The sequence below is a fragment of the Zingiber officinale genome, chromosome 3A (assembly GCF_018446385.1).
Source record: "Zingiber officinale cultivar Zhangliang chromosome 3A, Zo_v1.1, whole genome shotgun sequence".
Taxonomy (NCBI): Eukaryota; Viridiplantae; Streptophyta; class Magnoliopsida; order Zingiberales; family Zingiberaceae; genus Zingiber; species Zingiber officinale.
This window is the reverse complement of record NC_055990.1, coordinates 165,224,534-165,252,211: the sequence shown is the minus strand read 5'-3', so window position 1 is coordinate 165,252,211 and position 27,678 is coordinate 165,224,534. Positions and strand designations below refer to the sequence as shown.

Here is a 27,678-nt window from a genome sequence, read left to right as displayed (position 1 = left end):
TCGTGTCAGCACCACTTTTAAGGATTTGGAGCTTAGATAGATTAGGAACGTAATTTTGACTACCTTCAAGTAGATTGATCATCTTTTTTGAAAGCTTTCTAGATCATTGTTCCCCTTTTGACGTTGTTTTGTCAATTTAACAAACCATAGAAAGATCGATTACTTCAGACATTGAGAGAGGAAATTAAAGCTAGCTAGAGAACCAGAATTGACAGAGAAAGAGAAATTAGGAGAGAACGAGAAACGACCTACGGTGAAACGAGGACGAATTAATATATACTAATTACTTTGAGTGGACGATTTCAGGTAGGGCTGTAAGTGAACCAAGCGTTTGAGAACAAGTTTGATGTTCGACTTGGTAAGAGCTTGTTTATGTTCGTTCAATATATAAAAGATTAATTAAACAACAAGTTTGAACAACTCGTTAAGCTAAACAAACAAGTTTGAAAACATATGAGTTCAGCTCGTTAACGTTCGTGAACAATGTTGGTGATCAATATTCGTGAACAATGTTCACGAACCATATTTATTAATTCTTTTCAATATGTTAAATAAATAATAAAATAAATAAATAAATAAATAAATTTAAATTATCACTCTTAATAACCAATCAAACAAGCTTGAATTGAGAGCTTGATAACATCTAAACGAACCAATCTCAAGCCAAGCTCGAACCAAACTCAAGTCAAGCTCGAACCAAGCTCAAGCCAAGCTTGAATTAAGAGCTTGATAACATCTAAATGAACCAAGCTCAAGCTCAGCTTTAAACAAGCTCAAGCGCATAAAAAATAAATCAAGCCAACCTTGAACACTCATTTCAAAAACTTGTTCATTTTAAGCTCGGCTCGGCTCGATTATCTTATCAAACAAGTTTGAACATCTAAAATTCGACTCGGCTCGACTTGTTTACAACCCTAATTTCAGGGAAAGAGAATTGCTAATTTTTAAAATTAAAAAATAAATAAATTATCAGCTCCTGCCAATCAAATTTCAACAGCTATCTTGCTTACACAATCATTTCTCCGCAAAACAAAGACGCCTTCACCCACTCCCCCTTCGTACACTACATGAACCAGTAAGCTTTACAGCACGAACTAATTTCCGGTATAGAGAGATAATTAGACACTCTAAGTAGCAGAAAAAAAATTATAGCACAATGACGTGGACATTCTAAGTAGCAAAAAAACAAATCATAAACTAATGACAATAAAAAAACATAGTTATAAAAATTAATTTTAAATTAATTTTGATTATATATCATAATTAAATATCGATAATAAAAGATAATATTTTTAAATTTATTATATTTATTGCTATGATTATTATTATTATTATTATATATCATATTTAATAGTTTTATTATTAATTAGACAAATTATATAAATAAATCATTTAACTTTATTAATAAAATCATCTAAAAATAATTATTCTTTATTTTTTTTATTTCTTTCATAATATTAAATCATCTAAAAAATAATTATTTTTTATTTTCTTTATTTCTTTCATAATATCATAGCCATGATCCTAATTTCTTTCTTCATCACTCTTCTTCTAATCCTTCTTCTCTTTGTTATTTGTGTTTTTTTTTTAATTTTTTGTCAGCCCCATACTGTAACTCTTTTTCTTTTATTTCTATTCTGTTCCACCACACAACGACTTCTCTTTCCTCTATTTTTTTTCCCTTCCGCCGTTTTCTGCTGCTCACAGGAAAAAAGGAGCACTCCCTTTTCCCTTTTGTCGATCGCCGGCCTCTTCGTCGCTGGAAAAGCTATTGCTGCCGGACTTCTCTGGAGCCACAGCCACTAATCACAAGGTAGAAGTTCCTCCTTGTGAGGCCGTCCTAGAGCTTATTGCTACCGCTTGATTTTCTACCATTGCTAGCTGTTGGCTTAGAATTGATGAATAGTACACTCAAGACACACACTAATATGTAAAAATATATATATATATATATATATAGAGCGAGGAAAAAGACAATTGATAGAATACTTTCTTAGAAGATGGAAAAAAATAAATTGAATTAATACACATCTCTATGACCCTTTATATACATCATAAGACTAAGACTAATTCTAATGATTTATCCCTTAAAATTAAGAAGACTAATTCCAGTACTTTATCCCTTAAAGTTAGGAAAGTTTATCACCACTAATGCAAGGAAAAAAAAGAAACCCACGTAGCTAATAATCATGTCCGGATTATGCTTACATTACCTCTCCTAATCCTGACATGGTTCTAAGTCACGGACGCCAAGTAGTTGTTGCAAGGCAGCTAACTTTACTCCTTGTAATACTTTAGTCAATGCATCGGCTCACTGTTCTCCGGTATTAACGAACTCAACCACAATTCGTCCATTCTCAACGCATTCTCTGATAAAATGAAACCTTGTATCTATATGTTTGCTTCGACCATGGAATACCGGATTCTTCATGAGGGCTATGGCAGATTTGTTGTCTACAAATAAAGTTACCGGTTTTAGCTCTACACCGGTTAATTCGCTGGCAAGGCTCCTCAACCACAAAGCATGGCAGGCCGCAGTTGTGGCTGCCATGAACTTTGCCTCACAAGATGAAAGCGCCACTGTCTTCTGCTTCTGTGAGTTCCAGGACACCAAACTTTCATTAAAATAGAAAGTCATTCCACTTGTACTTTTCCTTCCATCGAGATCGTCGGCTAAGTCACTGTCCGAGTAGCCGAATACACCAATTTCTTGGAGTCCCTTTATGTAAGCAAGTCCAAAATAGATCGTACCTTTCAAATACCTGAGAATTTGTTTGACCACCTTGTGATGCATGATTGTAGGTCTCTCCATGTATCTGCTCGCCATTCCGACAGAATATGACAAGTCTGGTCGTGTGTGTAACAAATATCTCAAAAAACCAATGATGTGTCGATACTCTATGGCGTCAACTTGAGTCCCTTCTAAGTCTTTATGCAGCTGTGTCTTGGGTTCTATTGGATACTTTGTGGAATTGCAGTCTGTCATTTTGAACTGAGATAGAATTTTCTTGGCATAATAAGCTGATTGCCTAAGTAAAATTTGGCTCTTCTGTTGCTCCACTTCAATCCCTAAGTAGTAGGAGAGAAGACCCAAATCACTCATCTCAAATTCTGTCATCATTTGTTATTTGAACTTGTTGATTTTTTCTATGCTACTTCCTGTCACGATGAGATCGTCGACATATACTCCAACAAGTATCCTTGCTTCTCCTTCACCTCTTGTATATATTGCATGCTCTTGAGTACATTTTTTGAAGCCAAGCTCTTCCAGACTCCTGTTCAAACACATGTTCCAAGCACGTGGAGCTTGTCGCAGTCCATAGAGGGCGTTGGACAACCTGTATACCTTATGTTTCTGATTTTGTACTTCAAACCGTTCTGGTTGAGTGACATATATTTCTTCTTCTAACTCTCCGTTAAGAAATGCTAACTTCACGTCTAGATGGTGTACCTCCCAGCTTTGATTTGCCGCAAGCGCAAGAATGACTCGAATAGTGTCAAGTCTAGCGACAGGCGCAAACACTTCTTCAAAGTCAATGCCTTGTCTTTGTACATAGCCTTTAGCCACTAATCTTGCTTTGTGCTTAACGACTTTCTCATCTGAATCTTTCTTCAATTTGAACACCCAGTTTAGGCCAATAGGCTTGTGGCCTAATGGGAGCTCAGTTAGGTTCCAAGTATTGTTCATCTCAATAGATTTCAGCTCTTTCTCCATTACTTCGTACCAGCAAGCCTCGATTGCAGCTTCTTGATAACATATCGGCTCTTCAGATATCACCATCATCACCTCACCCTCTTCTTCATCAATACCAACCACTTCCTCAGTGTTGGCGTAGATATCAGTAATGGACCTAAAACGGACCGGTCCTTCATAAGACTCGGGTGAGTTTGTTATCGAAGGCGAGGAAGCTGTATTGGTGTTCGATGATGGTGTAGACGGACTTGATGCTCCTGCCACGGCTATTGTCGGTGTTGTGACATCTTCCGCTGCGGCCTCAATGTCTGCTGCAGCAACCACCTCGTTAGTGTCGAATGCATCCACCACCATAAACTCTGGTACCTTTTCTTCATTGTTGGCACATGCATTCCATGTCCATTCATAATTTTCTCGAAACATCACATCTCCACTTGTAGCTTGTCATGCCTTGGATCAAATAGACGATGAGCTTTGCAGCCTTCCTCGACAACCAAGTATACCATGGGTGAGCTTCTGTCGTCAAGTTTCTTGAGGTGAGGGGCTGTATTTTTCACATATGCAACACAACCGAAAACTCTCAAGTGGGCGAGATGTGGCTTTCTCCCCATCCAAGCTTCAAATGGTGTGCACTCTCCTAGTGCCTTAGTTGGGAGACGGTTTAACAGATAGACAGCATGCCAAATCGCCTCTCCCCAGAATCTTGCCGGCATATGTGTACCTTTGAGGAGAGATCTTGCCATGGCCATCACGGTGCGATTACGGTGCTCCACAACACCATTTTGTTGGGGTGTGTAGGGAGCCGTGAGATGTCACTCGATCCCTTCATTTTCACAGAACTGAGTGAACTCCGTGGATAGAAACTCGCCGCCTCGGTCTATCCGGAGTGTTTTGATCTTGTATTCAGTCTTGGTCTCTGTGAATAATTTGAACTTCTTGAATGCTCGGAATGCATCATTCTTTGCTGCCAATATAAACACCCACATCCACCTTGTAAAATCATCAACAATCAGAAGGAAATACTTGTTACTGGCCAGTATACATGGTGAGATTGGCCCACAAATATCAGCATGGATAAGTTCCAATGGCTTCTCCGCTCTAAAGTTTGCTTGGCACGGGAATGACGACCTTGCATGCTTGGCGATCACACACACCTCGCAAAGCTTGTTCGGCTGGGGCAATAGAGTCTCATCAACCGCCAATTTCGTCTCCCCTAACAACTTCAAGTTATGGAAATTGACATGTCCAAACCTTGTATGTCATAACCAGGTTGGGTCTTCTAGGCTTGTTAGGAGACATACTTGCTTGAATGTCTTCAAGGTTATCTTGTACAAGCGATTTTGTGTTTTTTTACCAGCATCAAGAGTTTCCCGCTCCTATCAATCACCTTCATGGTATCTCTTTCCATGTGCACCTCGTTCCCTGTTTCTGTCAATTGACCGAGACTTATGATATTACTACAAAGTTTCAGAATGTAGTATACCTCGTGGAGAGCCTTCCGATCATCGTTCTTGCATTTGAACACAACTGTCCCCTTGCCCATGATCTCAATGGTTGATCCATCGCCAAACCGCACCCTCCCGGTGATGGTTTCATCTAGTTCTTGAAACTTATCGCGATGGCCAGTCATATGGTTGCTGGCACCGTTGTCAATGTACTAGACGTCTTCATCTCCTTTCTTAACGTCGCGGTATATCTCCGGTAGCAACCTATCTTCACTGAGCAAAATGATATCCTGCCGCTCATGCCTAGTGTCAGACTCCTCGTGGGACACGATCATCATCAGTGCTGACTCTTCATCGGTGGCACAAGTGAGGTGAGCCTCATCATCATGCCGCTTGTTGTAGCATTCGGACGCATAATGCCCCATTTTATGGCAATTGAAACAGTTTATATGTCTCTTGTCTCGAGTGCCACTGTTGTTGCCGCTAGTCCCTCCTGTACTGTCTTGGCGTTACGTACCATGACCACGACCACGACCGCGCCCTCGCCCACGTCCACGCCATTTGCCACGACTAGGACTGGACCCACACCCCTTTCCTCCTGATGAAGTGTCCACGTTGCTCCCCTTCTGTCGCATTTGTCATTCGACATGAGTAAGTAGGAGCTCTCATTCAGTGTCGTTGGTGTTGCCACGTAATCGTAATGTTCGTTCCTCGTACGCCTTCAGTCGCTCAATAGTCTCCTCAAATGGTATCATCTCAAGGTCGTGAAACTACTCAATACCGGCAACAATAGGGAAGAACTTATCAGGGATAGAATCGAGTAGCTTCTTTACCAAAGATGAATCTTCAAGTGTGGCACCAAGAGCGGAGAACTTACTGCTCATAGCACTGAATTTGCCAGCAAACTCATCAATCGTGTCGGACTCCTTCATCCGGAGGGCGTCAAACTCGCTCTTCAACATTTGTACGCGTGCCTTCTTCACTCGATCGCTTCCAAGGTACCTCGTCTTGAGGCTGTCCCAGACTTCCTTCGCCATCTTCTTTTTTGCGATCTGGAGAAGTATGTCTTCGGGGACACACTACAAGATGTATGCACGTGCCTTTTTATCCTTCTTTGCATCCACCTGGGCTCCTTCCACTGGCTCCACCACCTCCCAGACTCCCTGGGCATCAAGAATCGCCTCTGTCTTTATTGCCCACACAGTATAATTGTGAGGGCTTAGCATCGGATAGGGAAATGACACTCCGCCGTTCTCCTTCGCAGCAACTTGTGGGATGCCAGACATTTTTGTAGAATCATGGATTCTTGAGTGTTCTATATTGCCAAGGCTTTGATACTAGATGTTGGCTTAGAATCGATGAATTGCACACCCAAGGCACACACTAATATGCAAAAAAAAAAGAATAGAGCGAGGAAGAAGACAATTGATAGAATACTTTCTTAGATGATGGAAAAAAAATGAATTGAATTAATACACATCTCTATGACCCTTTATATATACCATAAGACTAAGACTAATTCCAATGATTTATCCCTTAAAATTAGGAAGACTAATTTCAGTACTTTATCCCTTAAAGCTAGGAAAGTTTATCACCACTAATGCAAGGAAAAAAAAGAAAACCACGTAGCCAATAATCATGTCTGGATTATGCTCACACTAGCCATGGGTCTGAGCAAACAACTAGCTTTATATTTTGTTTTCCAGCGAGAAGTCATGCCCTCACATTAAATAGAGCACCATCATTAGGAGCATCTTCTTTGCCACAACAGCAAACTTTGAAGAGCAGTAATCTGCAGAAGCCAACTTTCATTCCTTTATTGTTTTTGTAACAAGGTGTTTTAGTATCAAGAGACAGGTTATTTATTTTCGAAGCCAAATATTCAACGACATCATGGTAGCCAAAAGTAAAGTTTAGACCGATGTCAAATTTATAGCATCGTTGGTCATATTGGTATTCATTACTCTAGAAGATTTGATTAGTCTTATAATCGGAGAAGATGTTAAATTTGTCTCAGAGTTGGACATATTGGTATTCAATCTCCTAAAAAATTTGACTCGAATTTTGCTAGTGGTACTTCAGCGTTAAGACAACCAACTATTTCACAAGGAGAACCTGCATCTTCAAATTGACCACCACTTTCTTGGTAATCTATGGTTCATTCATCTTATTCTAGAGTATACTCACTCTCTATCTCTCCTAATATAGTTTCATTGACTCTTTAGAACCCAAGATGACATCTGGATTCTGGAGTAACTTATTATGTTACAACGGAGTATGATATTATCATAGAAGTTTCTCCTTATCATGAATCCGACATGGTACAAATAGGTAATGACTCATGTTTGAATTACTCACCTTGGGCACAAATTCTTTCATTTATGTGGTCAAACTTTTCGTATGCACAACACTCTTCATGTTCCTTCTATCATCAAAAATTTACTTTCTGTGTATTAATTTTCTCTTGATAATAATGTATTTTTTGAATTTCATCCTCATCATCGTCTTCTGAAGGATCCCACAACAGGAACTATTCTACTCTGAGGAAACATTAAAGACGACCTCTATCATCTTCAACCCACCTATACTAATGCTTTTGTTGGAGAATGTGCTGACAAATTCTCTTGACGCACAGGTCTTGATCATTCGTCTTTACGTCTTATTCAGAATATCATTAATCAGTATAGTTTACCAATTTCTTTAGCCTCCTCATCTCATTTATGTGAAGCATGAAAGAAAAATCTCATAAATTACCTTTTGTGTTTTCTAATTGCACCTTTAATTTTCCTTTAGAAACTTTTCACTTTAATATGTGAGGTCCTGCTCCTATTCTATATAATTAAGGTTTTCTTTATTATGTTATTTTTATTGATAATTTTAGCAAATTTACTTAGATTTTTCCTATAAAAGGAAATTATGATCTCTTCGATATTTTTTGTCATTTTCAAAAGCATGTTGAGTGTTTTTTAATGGTAAAATACTCTCTCTTCATTCTGACTGGGGAGGAGAGTATCAAGCCTTCATCGTTATCTTACCTCCTCAAGCATCCTTTATCGAGTCTCTTGTCCCCACACTTCTGAACAAAATGGATCCGCTGAAAGGAAACATCATCATATAATTGAAATTGTCTTAGCCCTTCTTAATCATGCCTCAGTTCCACTTAAATTTTGGATGACGTTGCCCAAACCTCAGTATACCTTATCAATCGTTTGTCTACTCCACTACTTCAAAATAAAAGCCCATTGAAAAGACTTTTAAATCACTCTCCGAATTACTCATTCTTCCATCTCTTTGGTTGTGCATGTTATCCTTTGTTGTGACCTTATTCTAAACATAAGTTAAATGATCTCAACAATGTGTTTTTCTTGGTTATAGTATTTTGCATTATGAGTATCGTTGCCTACATATATCCAATATATATATATATATATATATATATATATATATATATATATATATATACTTTTGATGAGTCTCTTTTTCCCTTTGTAGTTGTTTTATTGGACGCTCCCTCAAATAATCAAGGCACCTTTCGAATTTCCCCTAATAGTATATCAGAACTCTCACAAGTTGCTCCAATAAGACATACTCAAAGTCCAAGGGAAGATGAAATTTTGGGCTCTGCTCCATCTCCATCAAATCTAGTAGACTCAACATCTAATAATATTCTGCTCTCTAGTCTTGATGCCTATCAATCAAACCACTCTTCTCCGAGTAGCTCCGATGATGATACTCCCTGTCGTATGCTTCCTCTAAGCGAGATTTATACTCAATGTCCACCATTTTCAACCTGCTATCCTCTTCCATGGGCTTTAATTGCTTCTTCAATTTTTGTTGAACCAATTAGCTTTACACAGGCAGTCAAAGACTCAAATCAGCGTGATACGATGGCTACAAAGTTTAATACTCTTCTTTGTAATGAAACATAAACCTTAGTTCCTTGTACTCCATCTATGAATATTGTGAGCTCTAAATGGGTTTACTATATATCAAGTATTATGTAGATGGATCCATTGAATTAATATTACAAAGCTTGTCTCGTTGCAAAAGGCTTTAGTCAACAACTAGGTATTGACTTCAATAATACTTTCAGTCCGGTTGTCCAAATTACAACTATCAAATTGTTACTATCTATAGTTATTAGCTCCAATTGGCTGATATAACAATTAGATGTTTTCAATACTTTCATTCATGGTTAACTTGAAGAAACTATATTTTTGGAGCAACCACCAAGTTTCATCCACCCGTAACTTTCAACACATGTTTGTAAACTTCAGAAATCTATATATGGTCTTCGACAAGCACCTCGTGCTTAGTTTCATCGTCTATCTAATGGCTTCACATTCAGGGGTTTTTTGGATAAAAAATTAATTTTTCGCTATTCTATAAATGCAATGAAAAATTTACCATATTTTTTCTAATTGATGTGGATGATATTTTAATAACTAGCAGTGATTGAGAAGACATCACTTCTTTATCTTCTTAATCAAGAACTTTCGATTAAGGACCTCGGCAAAGCTCATTTTTTCCTTGGCATTGAGTTTCTTCCACATGTTGAAAGTTGTCTTCTCTCTTAGAGCAAATGTATCACTGGACTTCTTAAACGAGTTAAAATGAATGACGCGCATCTTATCTCCACACCGATCATTGAAGGAGGTTTTAATGCTCATTCTTCCTCTCCTTAATTGTTGACCCCTAGATCTACTGAAGTATTATTAGCATCCTACAATATGTCATCATTACACGACCTAATATTACTTTCGTAGTTAATCGTGTCTGTCAATTTATGCATTCTCCCACTGAGTATCATTGGGAAGGTATTAAGACAATTCTTCGTTATCTTAAAGGTACAATTTTACATGGTCTTCTTATATATCGTCAGTTCTCACTATAGTTGAATGCCTATAGTGATGCAGATTGGGTCGGGTTTCCTGAAGACGGACGTTCAATTAGTGGGTATGTAATATTTCTATGAAAGACATGGGAGAAGGAACATACATCCTGGGGATGAAGATCTATAGAAATAGATCGAAAAGATTGTTTGGTCTTTCATAGTCTACATATATAGACAGAGTGCTAAAATGGTTTAGCATGTCTGAATCCAAGAAAGATTTTATACCCATGAGGCATGGAATTCACCTTTCAAAGTCTATATACCCACACAGAAGATGAGAGAATTTGCATGAATAAGATTTCCTATGCATCTGCGATAGGATCTATCAAATGTCCTATGTTACGTACTACACCTGATGTATCATACGCTTTGAGTGTCACAAGCAGATACCAGTCAGATTCAGGAATGGATCATTGGATGACTGTCATGATAATCCTTAAGTACTTAAGAATAACTAGTGTTCTTGATATATAAAGATGGTGATATAGTTACACACGGGTATACAAATGCCAGCTTCCAAACAGACAAGGATGACTCTAAGTCCAGTCTGGATACATATTCATATTAAATGGAGGTGTAGTTAGTTGGAAGAGTTCCAAGAAAGACACCATAATAGATTCTGCCTATAAGGCGGAATATATTGCAGGTTCGGAAGCAGCAAAGGAAGTGGTTTGGATCAAGAAACTATTGAAGTAGAAGTGGTTCCGACCATTGTTGAAGCATTACCAATCTACTGTGATAATACTGGAGCCATTGTGTAAGCAAAGGAACTCAGGTCTCACCAACGATCTAAACATATGCTTCTCCGCTATCATCTGATCAAGGAGATCATAAGTAGAAAAGAAATACAACTTAAAAAAATTCCCACCAAAAGGAACCTAGCAGATTCGTTGACAAAGGCTCTACCACAAAGTAAGTTTGAGAGTCATGTCCAAGCTTACGGTATAGGACACCATGGCGATTGACATTAGGCCAAGTGGGAGTATGCTATATTTGACAGGTGTCCTAAGATAATCGCATTTAATTTATGATATTTATTTCGATAAATAAAGATTCACTATTTGAGTGCACATTGCTTGCGTGTATGAGTGGTCTTAAACTCACTTACTGAATGTCCACAACACGATTAATAGCATGAGAGAACTTGTAATTAGATCACAATTAGTGAATGTCTCTATATGTGTAATTATGAAAGTATTGAAATATTTCATAATCAATGAATTGATATATTTAGATATCATCAATTCTGTGAGATTAGCATAGGTAATACTCCTTGGTCTAACTAAGCAGCTATTACTTGTTAGCTGGAGATATTAGGATGTTGAGAGTTAAACATGGATGTTAGTTATGGTAACTAGTTCATTAGAGTGACATACTGTAAAACTTCATATGTTTTCTATATATATGGATATATCTGTGAAGTTCTTATTATAGCTCGAGTGCAAGTTTTCTTCGACTTGAGGTATTCAAGTCACCTTGGTCATGAAGACTTATACTTTAACATCTTAAGCAAAGCATCTCCTTGGAGATGTGAACCTGAGATGATTGGGTATAAGTCGAAGTACCCGAAGGAGTTTAAATAGCCCACAGAGGATTCATCTCTTCTTGCGAGGAGCCGTATACCCTATGGTCACTTGTCAAGGTTGTTACTTAAAGTCTTTGCAAAGTATCATATGTTAAGAGTAAGATACTCTTAGATACATGTTGGAATAATTTGAATCTATAGAACGAATTAATATTACTTGGGCTAGGTGTGATGTAGTCAACCTAGTGGAGACAGACACACAGACCATGTCCTGAACCAACTTGGTATAAGATGAGTGAAAAGAATGAGACATGACTCACTGTAGCTGCTGAAGGGTTCAGAACTAGTTCTGGAATCAATTATGATTTTCTGATTAATTAAGGATCATGATGTACTACTAGATGTCATTCATGATCGATCCATAATTAAATGGTTAATTATGGATGACCAAGATAAATTAGAAATCTATTGGGATACACACACTACGAGTATCTAAAAAGTGTAAAACAATTTTAAAAATTTGATTTTCAGATCAAGAGATAAGATGTTTAGTTGGACTAGATGGAGGGCAAATATGGAAGATATTTTGTCAGAATGGAAGCGCAAATGGACCACATCTCTTATGAAAGAGTTAGACCTTATTTGGTTTCAAAAGGTTAATATGCCAAATTTTGGTTAAGGAATTTGGGTTGGATTTGAGCTTTTTTAATCCAACTCAACAAGAGAAACTATATAATGATATAGTATGGAGAAATTAACGGAACAAATTCATTATTCATGAGTTTAGGTTTTTGGAAAACCTAATCTCTCTCCTTCCCTCTCTTTGTTGTCGTCGACCACCAAGCCAAGAGGAAGAAGTTTTTCTTCCTCAGGCTTTCATTTCTTCTTCCTTCTCTTAAATCATATCACCTTCACGCTTGGCTAGTACCAATCAGAGGTGAACTTTGTTTCTAACCAGAGTTGTCTTGAAGAACTCAGCGTGGATATGAATAGAGGCTAGGTTTGTGAACGTCATTAAATTGATGTCCTTTTCCCTACACATAATCCATAAGGTACGCCTAGAATAAATTGTTATTCTTAAAAGTTTTTGTTTTATGATTATGTCTATGTGATTGTATTTGGTATGTGTATGGTGTGTGTATTATAATAAAATAGTTTTATTATCGTCTTTTTGCTTCCACTGCATGTTTAGCTAAAAGCGTGAAGCACACACCGCATCTAGCACCCTCCAATAGGGCAAAGCTAAAGATTAGGCCATTTGGGCACTCCCTCTTGTATTAACTTGAAAAGTCAAATATATATTAAAAAATCTAATTGAATATCATAATCAAAGTAAACCAAAATATGTAATTAAAGAAACTATACGCTAGAGAATATTTTATATAATTTCTCAAAATAACTTATTCAACAATCAATGTTATTTAAAATACACTCTTCTTGTGTTTTTTGAAGCAAAGTCATCAATTATGTTATCATATGAGATATCCTCCAATATGTCTTTTTCCATGAAGAGGATCGCTAAGTCATTCAATCTCTCTTGATTCATTGTTGTTCTCAAATAAGATTTCAATAATTTTCACTTTGAAAAGCTCCTTTCAACTAATGCTATAGTCACAGGAATAGTCAATAAAATTTGATAGACAACAACGACCATAAGAAAAACATCCATTTTCAATGCAAACTCTAAAATTTTAATGGTCATCCAAGATTTAATCGTGTCGTATGCTTCCAGAGGTAGTATCTCTTGCAACATACATAATCCTAAAAGTAGATCATGAGTATCAATATTAGACACATCATCCTTTTTTAGAGTAGATTCAAGATCCACACAATATTTTCTCAAATCATCTTCATCTAATGTCATTAACTGTTCTCCATCGAACAAGAATCCAAACATCTCTTCAAAAGTATTCAATTGCTCAAACCTATTCCTCAACTCTATAAGAGCAATAGACCACAATAAGAAAATAATCAATCCTAAAACATTCTTTAGCTTTTTGTGAGTATCTTGTAGTATTAGTAATCTCATCAAATTATCTTTTCTAGAAGTTTGTCATCACTCAAGAAATACAGGGTCAACTCCTGTATTAGAAGCAATTTCTTTAGCATAATTTATGGCTAATGCAAATCCTTTTCCCCTATAATTCTCAAAAAAAAAATCCCTTTTAATTGTTTCACTGCAACATCAATTCAAATCATTTCAGATTGTAAGGATTTATTGACCAAGTTATGTTGTAGAGAATATCATACCAAATTACCAAACTTAACAAAAATACAAAGCTGCTAAGTTCATGTGTTGCTAACAATCTAGCATCCCTTGATAATCTTGCATCATTAGTTAAATGAGCTACCTTATGTAAAGCTTCTCTGATTTACTCAACTTGTGATTTAATGGCTTTGACACTATCGATATGACTTTCCCACCTCATTGTGCACAATGACTTGAGTGTTAAATTATCCAAACAATCAAGTAGAATACTCCAATGTTTTGTAGAATTGGAGAACATTGTATACATGCAATGACATACTTAAAAAAAAAATTACTTTAACACAAGAGTTTGTCAATCACAAATCACGAAATTAAAATAATGACTACCACATGACATGTAAAAGGCTCTCAAATTTATATTAAACAATTTTTTCTGAATTCCTTGGTGTTTTCATTTCATGTTGGAGCCATTATCATAAAATAGTTCTCTAATATTATCAATATCAAGGCCAAGAGAGTCTAATGCATCACATAATTCATTAAAAAGACTTAATCCACTCGTATTTTCAACATTTATAAATTCTATAAAGTAATTTTCAATTTTTACAGAAATGCATAACACATCGACACACCATAATATTAAAGTCATTTGTTTTTTGTGGTTTGCATCAGGAATACACTCAAGTATCATGAAATAATACTTTGTTGTCTTGACCTTTTCAATGATTATACTTTCCACTTTTAATGATATATTTGTTATCAACTTATTTTGAATTTTATGACTGAGATAATGATGATGAATTTTTTTTCCTTTAATGAGTCGAAGATGTTCTAGTATTATAGGATCAAACTCGACAATCATCTCAATCAATCCTAGGATATTACCTTTTGAATCATCTTTCAAGTTTTCATTCTTTTCACGGAATGCCAAAATATTTTTACTCAAACATTTTACCACTACTACAATTCTTGTCAAAACCCCTCCCAACGATATGTTTCATTTTTAATTTGTTCCTGTAATTCTTTTTCAATTGTTTAATTTTTCCTCAATCTCACTTGTAACTCCACTATGAATCTTAAATTAGCAAGATGTTTATGACATTGTTCATGTTCTCAAAGCTTCACTTAGATGTTTCCAATCTCTAGATCCTCTTCTGCTAATGACTTCATGATTATAGTGTTTTGAAAAGCTTACAACAAAAATAAAATACTTTATCTAACTCATTTGAATAAACTAATTAATTTCTTCCATGACTTGTTGTTTGGAAGCATTCTATTATAAAGTTTTGAGGAAAAATGTATATCAAGTTCATCATGAGAGTATTCAAAATTTATCTCTCTAATTAGGTTTTTTTTAACGAGTAAATCCCTCATTTTTATATCATTGTCATCCCAAATTCTTGGATCAAATATATTTAGAGAATGGTCTGTGTTTTTATTTTCCTCATTATTATTTTTGTCATGATTCATATCCATAGTGTTTGCAACATACACAACTTCTACTTGTTCTTCAGAATGATTTTCTTATAAGCTAGCTCTAATTTTTTAAATTGTCTATCAAATTTTCTTACACTATTTTCATTTCCGTCAAAATAAATTTATCCATAGAATTTTTCATTAATTGAGTCATATTCTCTTCTGTTTTTTTTTAACACTTTCATAGAGATATTTTCTAGACATCAATTTTTTTTTTTTTTAAGTTTTGCTATACTAAATACAAACACAATAAGATTAAAAAAAAATAATTTAATTTCTTAATGGTTCATTATATTGTAAAATACCAACAAATGTAACATGACTTTGTTGATATACTGGACCATAGTATATGGGCCTACTAAGTACTAACAAAGCAACAATAGATGAAAAAAACAAACACGAAAGTAAAAAAAAAAAATTGATACAAGACAATAGACAAGCAAATGATTTTAGACTTTAAGTGCTCCAAAAAAAATGTAAGATAAATAAATTTACAAGTCTACTGGCTACTGTTACAGTGGTGCTTTTAATGCTCCTCTGTTCCATGCCTCCACGGCTCCTCGACTCCACCAGGTCCAGAAGGCAAAAGCAAACAAGAAAAAGAAGAGATTCGAACCCTTCTGGTTTTGATCCTTTGTAATTTTTTTTGTCCTAAATTTGTGTTTTTTTAACTTTTTGAAGAAGTATATATATGGATATATATATATATATATAGATATAGATATTATGATCCCACCGGAAGTGAGCCCTGGGCAGTGGCTTGCCTGCCCACTCCAAGGGCGCCCCTGTTAATCAAGTAACTTATGGAGTATTCATGTTTTTAATTTTATAGTGCAGCTTGTATTTATTTCTTAGAAAAAGAAAAAATAAATTAAACGTCGAGATTCAACCCTCAACTCTCCTTATGGCCTCTTTCAACCTAACAAATTCACTAAATCGTCTCGGGAGGACAATATTATCTAATGAGATCAGATGGGTTGTTGTTTATTAAATTATATATAATTTTTTATAAAAAGTAATTAACAATTAAACATTATTATTTTATAAAATATTTGACTTATTTATGACTAAGCTCGTTTATTTACCAAATATAAATAAATCAAATTGTTTATAATCCATAACTATTTAGTTCAAAATTAAATTCATAAAAATTATTAGTGTATAACTGAATCGTGGTACTCTTAAAAGAAAAAAAAAATAAGAGAAAAAAAACTAGTGTTGATTTGGGTCCATTACAACCGTGAAATGTTTGCCCACAAATATGTCTGCCGTTGGTTCATTAATGGACCGCTAGGATGCAAAGTTACGTGTCATAAACTGCCTATAATGCGTACCTGAAATGCCGTAAATGCCCTTCTCATGCTTTCCTCATTGATTCCCTTGTTCCTCTCACACGTAATCACTTTCTAATCTCAATCTAATCTCATCTCTTCACTCTCGACTCTCGAGATCCATCTCAGATCTGAATTCCGGACGCAGAGCTATTCTGTCGACGAAGATCAAGATGTTGTTCTTATTGATGTAAAAGATTGCCTTTTTTTCTGTTTTTGTACAATCAAGTCAGGTATAGCATCTTTTCTCATCCTTTTATCGACTTTTTCGGTGTTTGTATTATATGATTTCCTCGATGAATATAGACCCTGTTGTTGTTAATTTAGTTTTCGTAATTGATTTGCGAAGTGTAGTTGTAGACTACTTTGTGATCTTAAGATTTGGGATTAGGGTTTTGGCGCATTTTCTTTTGGTAAATTAAGTGATTGGTGATGATTCTGGTAGTGCTCGAGTCGGAATAGTTGAGAGGAATTTATGATGGCACTTAAGGTGTTAATATGGAAATTTCGATGTTCCTTCTGGGTGGCGAGGAGAATGGTAGTATTGACTGGACCTTACCTTGGTTTTGGGCATTTTTTATCAGCAGTTTTCTTGAGGTCTATGAAGGTGAAGCAAGTGGATTTGGCAATAAAGAGGAGAGTTGGTGTAGGAGAAGAGAGTCGGAAGAAGTAGATATCCTGTGTCGTATTGGATAAACAGAGAGTTCATAGTTCTTCTCTTATGTTGTTTTCAACTTGTATTTCCTCTTTTCCCATTGAAATTCTAGGATTGCCTGATGCTTCTAGTGGTTACTCAAGAGTTTAATTTAATTAGCCATTTTGCAGTAATATTACTCTGTGCTCAGCTTGGTGACCAAGCATTTGTAATGATTAAGAGATTACCTGCAAATTGGTCCACTCCAAAAAAAAAATCTATAGAAGCAAGAAAAATCACAGAAATTGACAATGGATGCAAAGCAAAAATATCTTTTTGGACCTGACTGCGGGTGAATTTCATGTTCAACTAGCAAAGACATCCTTTTGTGGATCTACCTCTTTGTTAAATCTGCATTGATTGTGCTAAGGGCTTGAGTTTTCTTGCTCAATTAGCAAAGGCATCATTCTGTAAATCTATCTCCTATTAAGTTCTAATGGATTTAAATTGACCTTCCTGATATCCCCGTTCCAATATCCCATATCTCATGGACTCCAAATGTCTATGGAAGTATGAGAAGCAATGGATGCTGCAAGTGGGATACAGTAAAGTTTTCTATAATTTAAGTAGTGTTCTGACTACTTATTCAATGTTTTCTGTTTTCTGTCCTGAATTTAGTGAAAAATTTGTCATTGTTGACCTAGGAAACATGGATTTATCTCTTGTAGATGCCTACATTTTTCCATTCTTGTACACACATAGACAATTGATACTTAAAATGTGTTTGTTTTATTCAAGTGCCCTGAATTTTATGAGTTAACTATAAGCTTGACTTGTAATGCTAGTTTATATAAGCATGGTAACTACTCTCCTTGTATAATTGTCTTCTGATTACTTATTTGTGATACTTTTTTCATTGTGCATTTTAATTTGTTGAGATTCTTTAGGATGCCTGTTTTTCTTTTACGCAGCAAGGTTATGAGCAGTAGAGTAAATTTCGATCCTTCTTAACGCTGCTTTGGTCGTGCTTAATTTGCCTTGCTGGTGCTAGTGATATGGGATTTTTTCCATGGTGTGGGAAGTCAGGGAAAAGAACTATCAGAAATGCCTTACTTAGAACCCATCACTTGTCTCTCCTCCTTTCTCCTGTTATCTCCTTTTGGGATTGCATCTTTCGCAAAATCAGATACTCCTTCAGACCTGAATGCGTGTAGGATTACAGTTTCAGCTGATTGACTACTTATTAACTTTGAGCAAATTTAGCATATATTAGTTTGTTGTTAGATTCAGCAATCAATCTTCTGTCATACTAGAGGTTTTTTTAAGGCATAGTTTAAGTTTGGTGTATCTGTGGGATAATAAGAATGGAGAAAGTAAGATATGGTCAGGCAAATCCAATGTCAAAGAAAGGGAAAAAGAAGCAGGTGAAAGGCGAGCTAGATCGAATGAAGCAGGCTGAGAAGAAAAGGAAACGTTTAGAGAAAGCACTTGCAGCATCTGCAGCCATACGGTCTGAGCTAGAAAAGAAGAAACAAAAGAAACTAGAAGAGCAGCAAAGGCTCGATGAGGAAGGTGCCTCAATTGCTGAAGCAGTTGCCCTTCATGTTCTCGGGGAGGACACTGATGAACCCTGTCACTTTGCAATGAACCATTCTGCTTGGAACAACTGTTGGAATTATTCAGGCAATATTGATCTGTTCATGGGTTATGAAAGCTCCGGAAAACATTGTTTAGATCTAAATCAGGCAAGCAGTGCGTATGAGCCTGTGTGGAAGTGTAACAGGCTGCAGAATCAGTCAGTATGCCCACCTCAAACTTATACGAAAGGTCGTCAACTATCACCCCAAGAAGGAACAAGTCAAGTAACTGATTTTTCCGTAGGTCTCTTGGCAGCTCAAGCTGTTTCATCACTGCAAATTGCAGAAGATCCAAATTGTGCTCAATTTTCTGGACAAGGCGCAACAACTGTTCTTATTAATAAAATGTTGGGAGGCCGCAGGTTGCAACAATGGTAAAAAAAAGTTGAAATTTACAAGACACGGCATTTTATTGTGATAAAGCCTGTATATAGCTACAACATGTATCTTCTCTCTGGATAACATACATTCACCTTCCACTCGGTGGTTATGTATTGCAAACCGTATGCGTGTGCAGTTCTAATCTTTTAAGTCGCTACCTGTTTGGGTGAGATTTTCCAGTTTTATGCAACTAAAATTATCTGACATGCTGTTGTTGTCTTCTATGGTGTATATATTTATTCATCTCCGTAATCATGTCCAACACCTCGACTGCCGATCGATTGCATGTAAATATTTTTAGACCTCTCATAAATGATTATGGGAGAGAGTTACTCCACTAAGGCCCAATTAGGAAGCATTCAAGCTACTGGTATGGGCTTTATATAAATGGGTGTTTATCTTCAGTTGTTATGGATTTAAATCCAATTACGAATTCAAATATGTATTGTTAATTAATGGTCTTAATTCTGTCTTCTTCCTATTTTTCTTTTCTTTTTTAAGGACGGATTCTCTAGTCCGTAAATTATAGATCAAAGAATAATTTATTTTATGCATTGGTTGAATTTGATGATCCCTATCTATTTAATAGATGAGGATCATCACAATCAACCGATAAGTGGACTATTCTCTGGTCTATAATTTACGAATCGGAAGATCCTGAATTACATTCGAGAGGATCCCGCCTACTTTTTTTTAAGAGTCAAAATTAATTATGGGGCTGTAAATACTTTAATTGCAATGATTTACCATCCAGTTCCGAATTACAGACGAGAGGATCTCCCCTGTTTTTTTTAAGAGTCAAAATTAATTAAGGGGCTATAAATACTTTAATTGCAATGATTTGCCTACTTGACTTGCATATTAATTTGCATGCTAACTTTTTGTACTTAATATAGCTTTTAGCAACCAGCTCAGATCCTCTAGTCCGTAAAACGCGGACCAGAGAATAAGTCATTCTCTATAATTGGTGGAGAGTGATGATTCTATGTGTAAAATAAGTGGGGGCATCACTCTCCACCAATGATGGAGAGTGGCCTATATTCTGTTCCGTGTTTTACAAACCAGAGGATCTGTGCTCCTTAGCAACAGATAGTATATTTAGTTGGTATTGGAAGCCACTTAATTGAGTATCATTAAGCGAGATTAATTAGGAGACAGTATTTTCCCCAACACAATGATCAATTAATCAATACAAATCTCTTTGGTCAACCATTAAGGCCTTCTTCACATTTCTCCATTTTGCACTAGTGTTTCCAAAACCAATAACCTCTAATTCCAAAGCTAGAAAAAGATCAATTGAAAAATAAATATATACTATCGATGGAACTACAATTCATTTTTTGTAAAAAAAAAAATCCCAAGAAAAATAGTGTGTTTGTGAGTAATATAGAATTTATAGAGTTTTGCTATAGTCAATTAAGCTTAGCATGTGAGGTAGATAGGAGGATTGAAATGGGACCTCACTACTTGTTCTTGTTAATTGATACTATTGATGGAAAGCCATGAAGTGTTCATGCTATTTATGTAGGCTTTTTTTTGGTAGATGTTGTCCATCTATAATTAGATTGTTTGTTAGATCACTTGACAAATTATTTGTGTTGAGCATATTTTTATCCTATAGATGTGTATTCTAAAGCTACATACTGACTAAATTAATAATGGAATGTCTTAATTATTCTTCATCACCAACTATCGCAACTGTAGTTGCCATGTACTTAGTCAAGTTCCAATTAAGCTGACATTTTTGCACTAAATTGTTAATTAATCTTGCCATATTATTAAATAGTTTGCTTAGTCGTGAGGAAATATATTCAAACTCCAAGTGTTTAATCACTTTTAGAACTCTTATCGACTAAATTAGTTTAGACTTAAATTTTAGTGTGCCTGTACATATGTATGATTTATCATGCCAAACTATGAGATTTAATTAGGATTAAGATTTTTAAAGATATTATGTGATGCTAATGCATGATATATCATAAGGGAGTGGCAAACAAGGGTGAAGAGGTTCTAAACTTTAACAAAAACGTTGAGTCTAATTTTCTAACTATTATGTCAAATATTTTAGAATCTATCATTTTTTTTAAGAAAAAAGAGTTTAGCAATGCAAATAAACCCTACCTACCCTAAGCTAGATATACAATTATAGCTAGATATCCATACAAACAATAATATATAGAAAACACAAATTAATATAAAATTACATGATTCACCTAGGGTTTTCCTTGTACTCGTTTAGGGTTTTACATCGCTAATTAAATAATTAGGCATATTTAGTTCGTAGGCACATATATATAGCATTCACATGTTTCAAGTAATTTTGTGTCTTTAATAAAAAAAATTGAGATGTGATCATGTGTGCATTTAATTACCAACGGCCTTCAACTGTCCGTATTAATTGAACCTAATCATCATTTGTAGTTGAGCACATTAATTTAACATCTAATCACGATTCACGAAACTTAATATTGGGTTTCAATTATTTTATATACTACGATTATCCAATGATTAAATATCAAGTGAGGAAATGAACCTACCTATCTTTTGATTTAATGTTAAATCTTACATGATCACTTTGCTAAGTAGTACATGTGCAAACATATTGGAGAAAAAAAATCTCCTTAACCATAGTTGATTATTAATTTAGCTTTAATGAAGTTACCACTAAAAAAAAATAAGATCGCATATATCAAAATCATAGTGAACTTTTGTTGGATATTTTTATATGTATATGGATATTCGGTGTTGATTCAACAATTGGGGTCTGGTTAGTTATCTCGATGATAAGTCGATGACTTAAATTGGTGGAGCTCAGTATAGTGGCATGAACCTTGTCCCATTTATACTCTCGACATCCCCTTTCGGTTACCGAGGTACCCTTTCGGTAAAAGGCATGCGCTTTTTTGTATCGTCGTTACCAACCTAATCTCGTTGGTTATCGAGTTATCCCTTCCGATATCGACACACCTCCTTTGGTTACACTTATCCAAGGATAAAAGTATTAAGGTCGAGGTAATCAAGACTAAGTCTTCTTTCCTTAAGACGATATTACCCTACCCAGATGTTTACGATTTATCTATAATTGTCTCCTAAGATACAACGACTTATGTCTCGAAATAAGAGTACTCTAAATTTTAAGTCCTGTCAAACTTTCAAAGTCTTAAAACTCTTTAAAAAATAAGAGAATTCAAAAGAAAAATTCCCAACTTGAATTTAGAGTGAACATGAGTAATTGAGTGGAATAATGATATTTCTTTTATAGGAATGACGGGTTCCTCCTAAAATATGAAAAATTTCTTTCAAGAGGTGAAAAAGCAATTTCTTCCAATTGGCCTACGCAACACTTCTTTTGGCATGAAAAGGATTGTAATTTGACATGTACATGCTCCATATGTTAAGTCAGGGCCGGCTCAAACATAGTTGAGACCCTAGACAGAATAAAATTATGTTTTTTTATATTATTTAAAAAAAAAAATTCTCATCCTTTTTCATTCAGACAGGACTTGAGACGAGCACAATGAATTTTTTAATAAACATATTTATATTCATAATAATAATAATAATAATATATTGTGAGACGTTATTGGAGATGAAGGGTTCCCCTTCGTTACTCCCTTTGCTGCAAACGCCAAGGAGACAAAGGGACGTCCTTTCCCCTACGTCTTCCTCAAGCTTCCTATAAAAGCAACGTCCAAGCACATATCCAAAGGGGGGCAAAGGTGTGCGAGCTCAGCGGAGGTGTTCAGAGAGCTTTGTGAGGTGATCAGCAAGCAGAGGAGAATACCCAGAGGCCGGGATTTGGTTCATGGAAGAGTTCAAGGAGGTTCCGTGAGGTGATCTTCTCGACAATAGCAGCAGCGACGTCTTCGACGGTTCTTCGGTGATTTCTTCGGGAAAGCAATGTGAGTGGCTACCGCTTTGCTTCGCTTTAGTTTTCATGCTCTCAAAATACCTACAATGGTATCGGAGCTCGAAATCATGGTTTTGAAAGTATGAAAATCGACGTGAGAATAGCTCGCTGTTTTTTTTCTATCGCGAAGAAGATTAACAATGTGCATTTTTTGTTTTAATCAATTGTTCAATCGATTCAAATATTTGAATCGATTGAATAAGGAATTGAATCGATTCAACTGACGACACAGTGCATCACTCATGTGTTGAATCGATTCATGAATCAAATTTTTTTTAAAAAAAGGAATGAACAGTGCTCATTTGACGAAGCATGGTAAAGAATTAAAAAAAAAACGTGTATAAAAATTAAAGAGTGCATGCATGTTTTTTCTTTGCTTCTTCATGATCATGTACAGTAACTAATATTTAATTAAATATTTATTTACTAATTAATAATACATACCTATATGTATTTAATTAATTTAAATAAATAAATATTTAATTAATTTATGGTTCAATTTATTGAAAATTTGAACCCTACCAACTTGTCCTATCAAATCCAGGTCTAGTTTAAATTATTAGTTGATTTAAGCAGACTTGTTTGATTTAATAATACCTGAAGCTGGTTCAAATTATTTGTTGGTTTAACCGGTTCGGTTTATTACTGAATTAATTGGGGTAAATTTGATTACAGAAGTTGGGTTAATCAAATATGACCAGATTAGTTCTGTTGTGTCAGATTTGATCATAAAAATTTAGATTTGTTCTAATGGGTCAGACTTAATCCAATGAGCAATTGGACGAATCAAACGAACCTGAGTTTGATTAATAAGTCTGAGATTGACTCAAATGAGCTTAAACAATAACAGAACATAGGTCCAATTAAATTAGTTCTAATGAGGACAATAGACTAATCTTAAGATTCGGATTACTGATTGACCGATCCTATGTGTCAGTCACATGAGTCTCCCCAAAATAAGAAAATTTATTTTTATTAATTGCTTGTATATTCTGTATATTTTGTTCTATATGTGGGAATTGAAATAGATCGGTTTTTGTTACTGGTCTGTCGGTTTTATACTGACATTATGATTTTCAATTCCAGATACAAATAATGATATATACGATGACTGGTCGCTATGAACGACAACATGAGCTATGGGAGGAGATCAAGAAGCCGGAATATGACCCGGATCATGGAGTCGGTAGGCTTATTGGTCGGCTCGATTGGTTGTTCTGGAATCTCGAGCGAGAAGGGTATCCAGTTCAGGAAACAGAAAGAAGATGATATCTGGTTTATTTATTATCGGAACATCTAAGACAGATAGTATTCCAACTTTGGGATGAGCCTGATGGGCACATCTCATATTCAGAGATATGCAGACAGTTACTTCATTTGGAATGAGGTCCTGATGAATCTGAAGAGAATCCAGATCCCAAAGATATGGACCTCGAAGAATCTGAGGAGGATCCAGAAATGGATTCTGAAGATTTAGAGGAGGATCCAAATCCCGAAGAATCTGATGATGATCTGGAAATGAACCTCGAAGAATTTGAAGAGGATCCAGAAATGGATCCTGAAGATTTTGAGGAGGATCCAGAGATGAATCCCGAGGAGGATCTAGAGATGGATCCAGAAGAATCAGAGGAGGATCCTCAAGAATGTGTAGAAGATCCAAAAATGGATCTGATGGATACATCGGAGGCTGATCCACCCATCATAGAATCCGGGATGAACGGGATGCAATTACCCACTGCTCTAGCATTTATCCTAGTGGGAGTAGTGCTAGCTTATCTAGTTTATTAGTGTTATGTTTACTGTCGTTATGTACGAACAGTGTAAGCTCATCTAGTTTTGAGTCATGTAATAATTTCTGTTGTTATGTACGAATAAAATTAAATAATGAAAAGTTATGTTATATATTAATAAACTTGTAAATGATTAGTTCATTTCATGACATGATTAGTTCATGTGAATATGATTTGTTCATATATTCATATGAAAAATGATTAGTTCATTTTAATAATGATTCGTTCATTAGATGAGATATGTGTAATATAATTGATCAGTGTTGATTAGATTAGAACATACAAATGATGAGTGGAAACAATATTATCACTGGATTTTGTAAACTAACTCTAATTTACACTGAGTCAATAAATAATTTCACATATATGAATTACACTGAAATAATAAATAATGTGTTTATTTATATAGATCATGACAACTATAAATATCATAGCTGAACTCAATAAGGGAGAGAAATTATATGGGGATAACTACGAAATCTGACACCTCAAGATACAATACGTTCTTGAGAAACAAGAAGTTCTAGAGGTTGTATATCAATTCATGGAGGAACCAGCTGATGGTTCTACAGCACAGCATTGACGTGACCTTTATACCTATAAGGCATGGAAAAGGAAGAACTCCATTGCTAAGGGTATATTGATTAGTTCAACGGTGGATGACCTAGTATTTGAGTATGAGTCATGACCATCTGCTCATGCTGTTTGGGTAGCCCTTAGAGAGAAGTACAGTGGAGTCATTCTGAATAAGCTCCGTCAGCTAACTATCAAGTTTGATAGCTGTAAAAAAAGCTCGAATGTTACCATGGCCCAATATCTCAGGGAGATGGGTAACATGATTCGAGAGCTTAAGACTGCTGGTTATGCGTTGACCGATGAACAACAGGTTCATGCAGTTATTCGTTCCCTTCCTGATTCTTGGAAAATGATGAAACAGAATCTAACCCATAGTGAGAGTATCAAGACTTTCACTGATGTCTCACGCCATGTGGAACTTGAGGCAGAGAGGATTGAATCCGCAAGGATTTCGGGTCAAGCTTTTATAGCTGAAGGTTCTGGTTCCAAGAATAAGAACAAGTGGTTTAAGAAAGGAAAGGGGAAAGGAAAGGAGGCTAATACTGTTGCTGCGAAAAATCAAATCAAGAAGAAAGGAAAGAAAAATGGACAAAAACCTAAGACAAAATCAAGAAGCCAGCGACCAGTGGTGACGACCGGTAGTTGCCGGTGGCTGTCGCAAGCTTCGACAGAGGTGCGGTAGCCCATCGGTAAAAGTCGCAGGATAGTTTTATCATTTTATAATAATATGAATTACATTTCTTATAAAAAATAATGGACACCAAACAAAAGAATGTAATCACCCTGTAATCAAAGATTACATATATTATATTACCAAACGTAATAATGTAATCAAGATTACATTACATTACATTACAAATTTGATTTCATTACAAGCTCCATTACATTATACCCAACTAAACATAGCCTTGTTGTATGATTGTTTCTTTGTACAATGTTCTTAATATCTTGCTAAATGCAAACTAGATAGGTTATGCTACTTTTTTGGTCGATTGATGATTATCACATTTACTTTCAGAAGTGCAGGATATGTTTGCTTGTGAATTTTGCTTACAATTTTCAACAACTTTTTCTAAAAGAGAATCTGAAAATTGAAAAGAAAAGTAAAATACTAGGACTGTTTTTGTCTTTTCAAATCCTATATGAAATAAAAATACATAGTGGATGACCAGCTATTTAAAAAATAAGAAAAATTCATTTTATTTGATTTCAATATCATCCATTTCCTGAGATATTCCTACCTAACATATTCTCACGGTTGGTTTTCCATTATTGCAAACTGGTATTTTTTCTTGAAGAAAAAAAATCACATCCCAAGTTTCTTCTATGAAAAAAATTGCTTGGAATTTTCATTGTGGATATTCACATCCTTTTGGGTTACTATTTCAAAATATGTGTAACATTTTCATTCATTTTTGAGTTCTACATCAACCATTATCTTGAGAAGCTCTTGTCAAGCATGTTTCATAATGGTTTTCCTCTTGTTAGTAAGAAAATTGAAGAACTCATTTTTCTGAATACTTGTGGCCTAAGTTTCTTCTTTGAATTGATGGATTAGGATTTTCACAGCTCTGCAGGTTCATATTTTCTGTTAATTTCTCAATTGTCACTTCCTGTTTTCTCTTATTATCAATTTTCTGGACCTGAGCATCCAATTCTTAGCTTTACATTTGCCTATTTACAAGCGTGCTGGTTGTTGCATTTCTCTTGAAATATAACAGCTAATATTTTCTCATTGCTAAATGATGATATATGCACTGTGGAGTTAATTAAGGGGTGATCTGATTCCCCTTTTGACAGGTTCATGAAATGGCAATGGTTTCATCCATCCAAGAAGCTCAAAAGGACAATTTGAGAAGCTTCAATTAACACATGATGTGAGTCTTAGAGGTGTGCATCATTCTATTAATTTTTGAGATGCAATACTTCTGTCTCTGTCATATTAGCACCATCTCTATATGTAGCAAGCATCAAGGATGCATGGCATGTGCTAAGTCATTATACTCATTCTAGATATGTACTATTGTACTTGTTGTAATGTATAACATAGAATGATGCATGCACTAATTTATCTACTGGATCAATAGGCATGGTAAAAGAATGTGATACCAAGACCTCTCAAGTTGATGTAGGGACATCAAGTTTGATATCTGTTACTTGCAAATTCAGTACCTGC

The 27,678-nt window shown here is 35.4% G+C and overlaps 1 protein-coding gene across 1 annotated transcript; it reads left to right on the top strand.

Annotated features, from left to right (window-relative positions):
• The first annotated feature begins 16,628 nt into the window (after positions 1–16,628).
• On the top strand, positions 16,629–19,327 carry LOC122053411. Its single transcript, XM_042615456.1, has 2 exons — positions 16,629–16,807; positions 18,180–19,327. The coding sequence occupies exon 2, from the start codon at positions 18,573–18,575 to the stop codon at positions 19,221–19,223; it is 651 nt and encodes a 216-aa protein (XP_042471390.1). The 5' UTR covers positions 16,629–16,807; positions 18,180–18,572; the 3' UTR covers positions 19,224–19,327.
• The last annotated feature ends 8,351 nt before the right edge of the window (positions 19,328–27,678 follow it).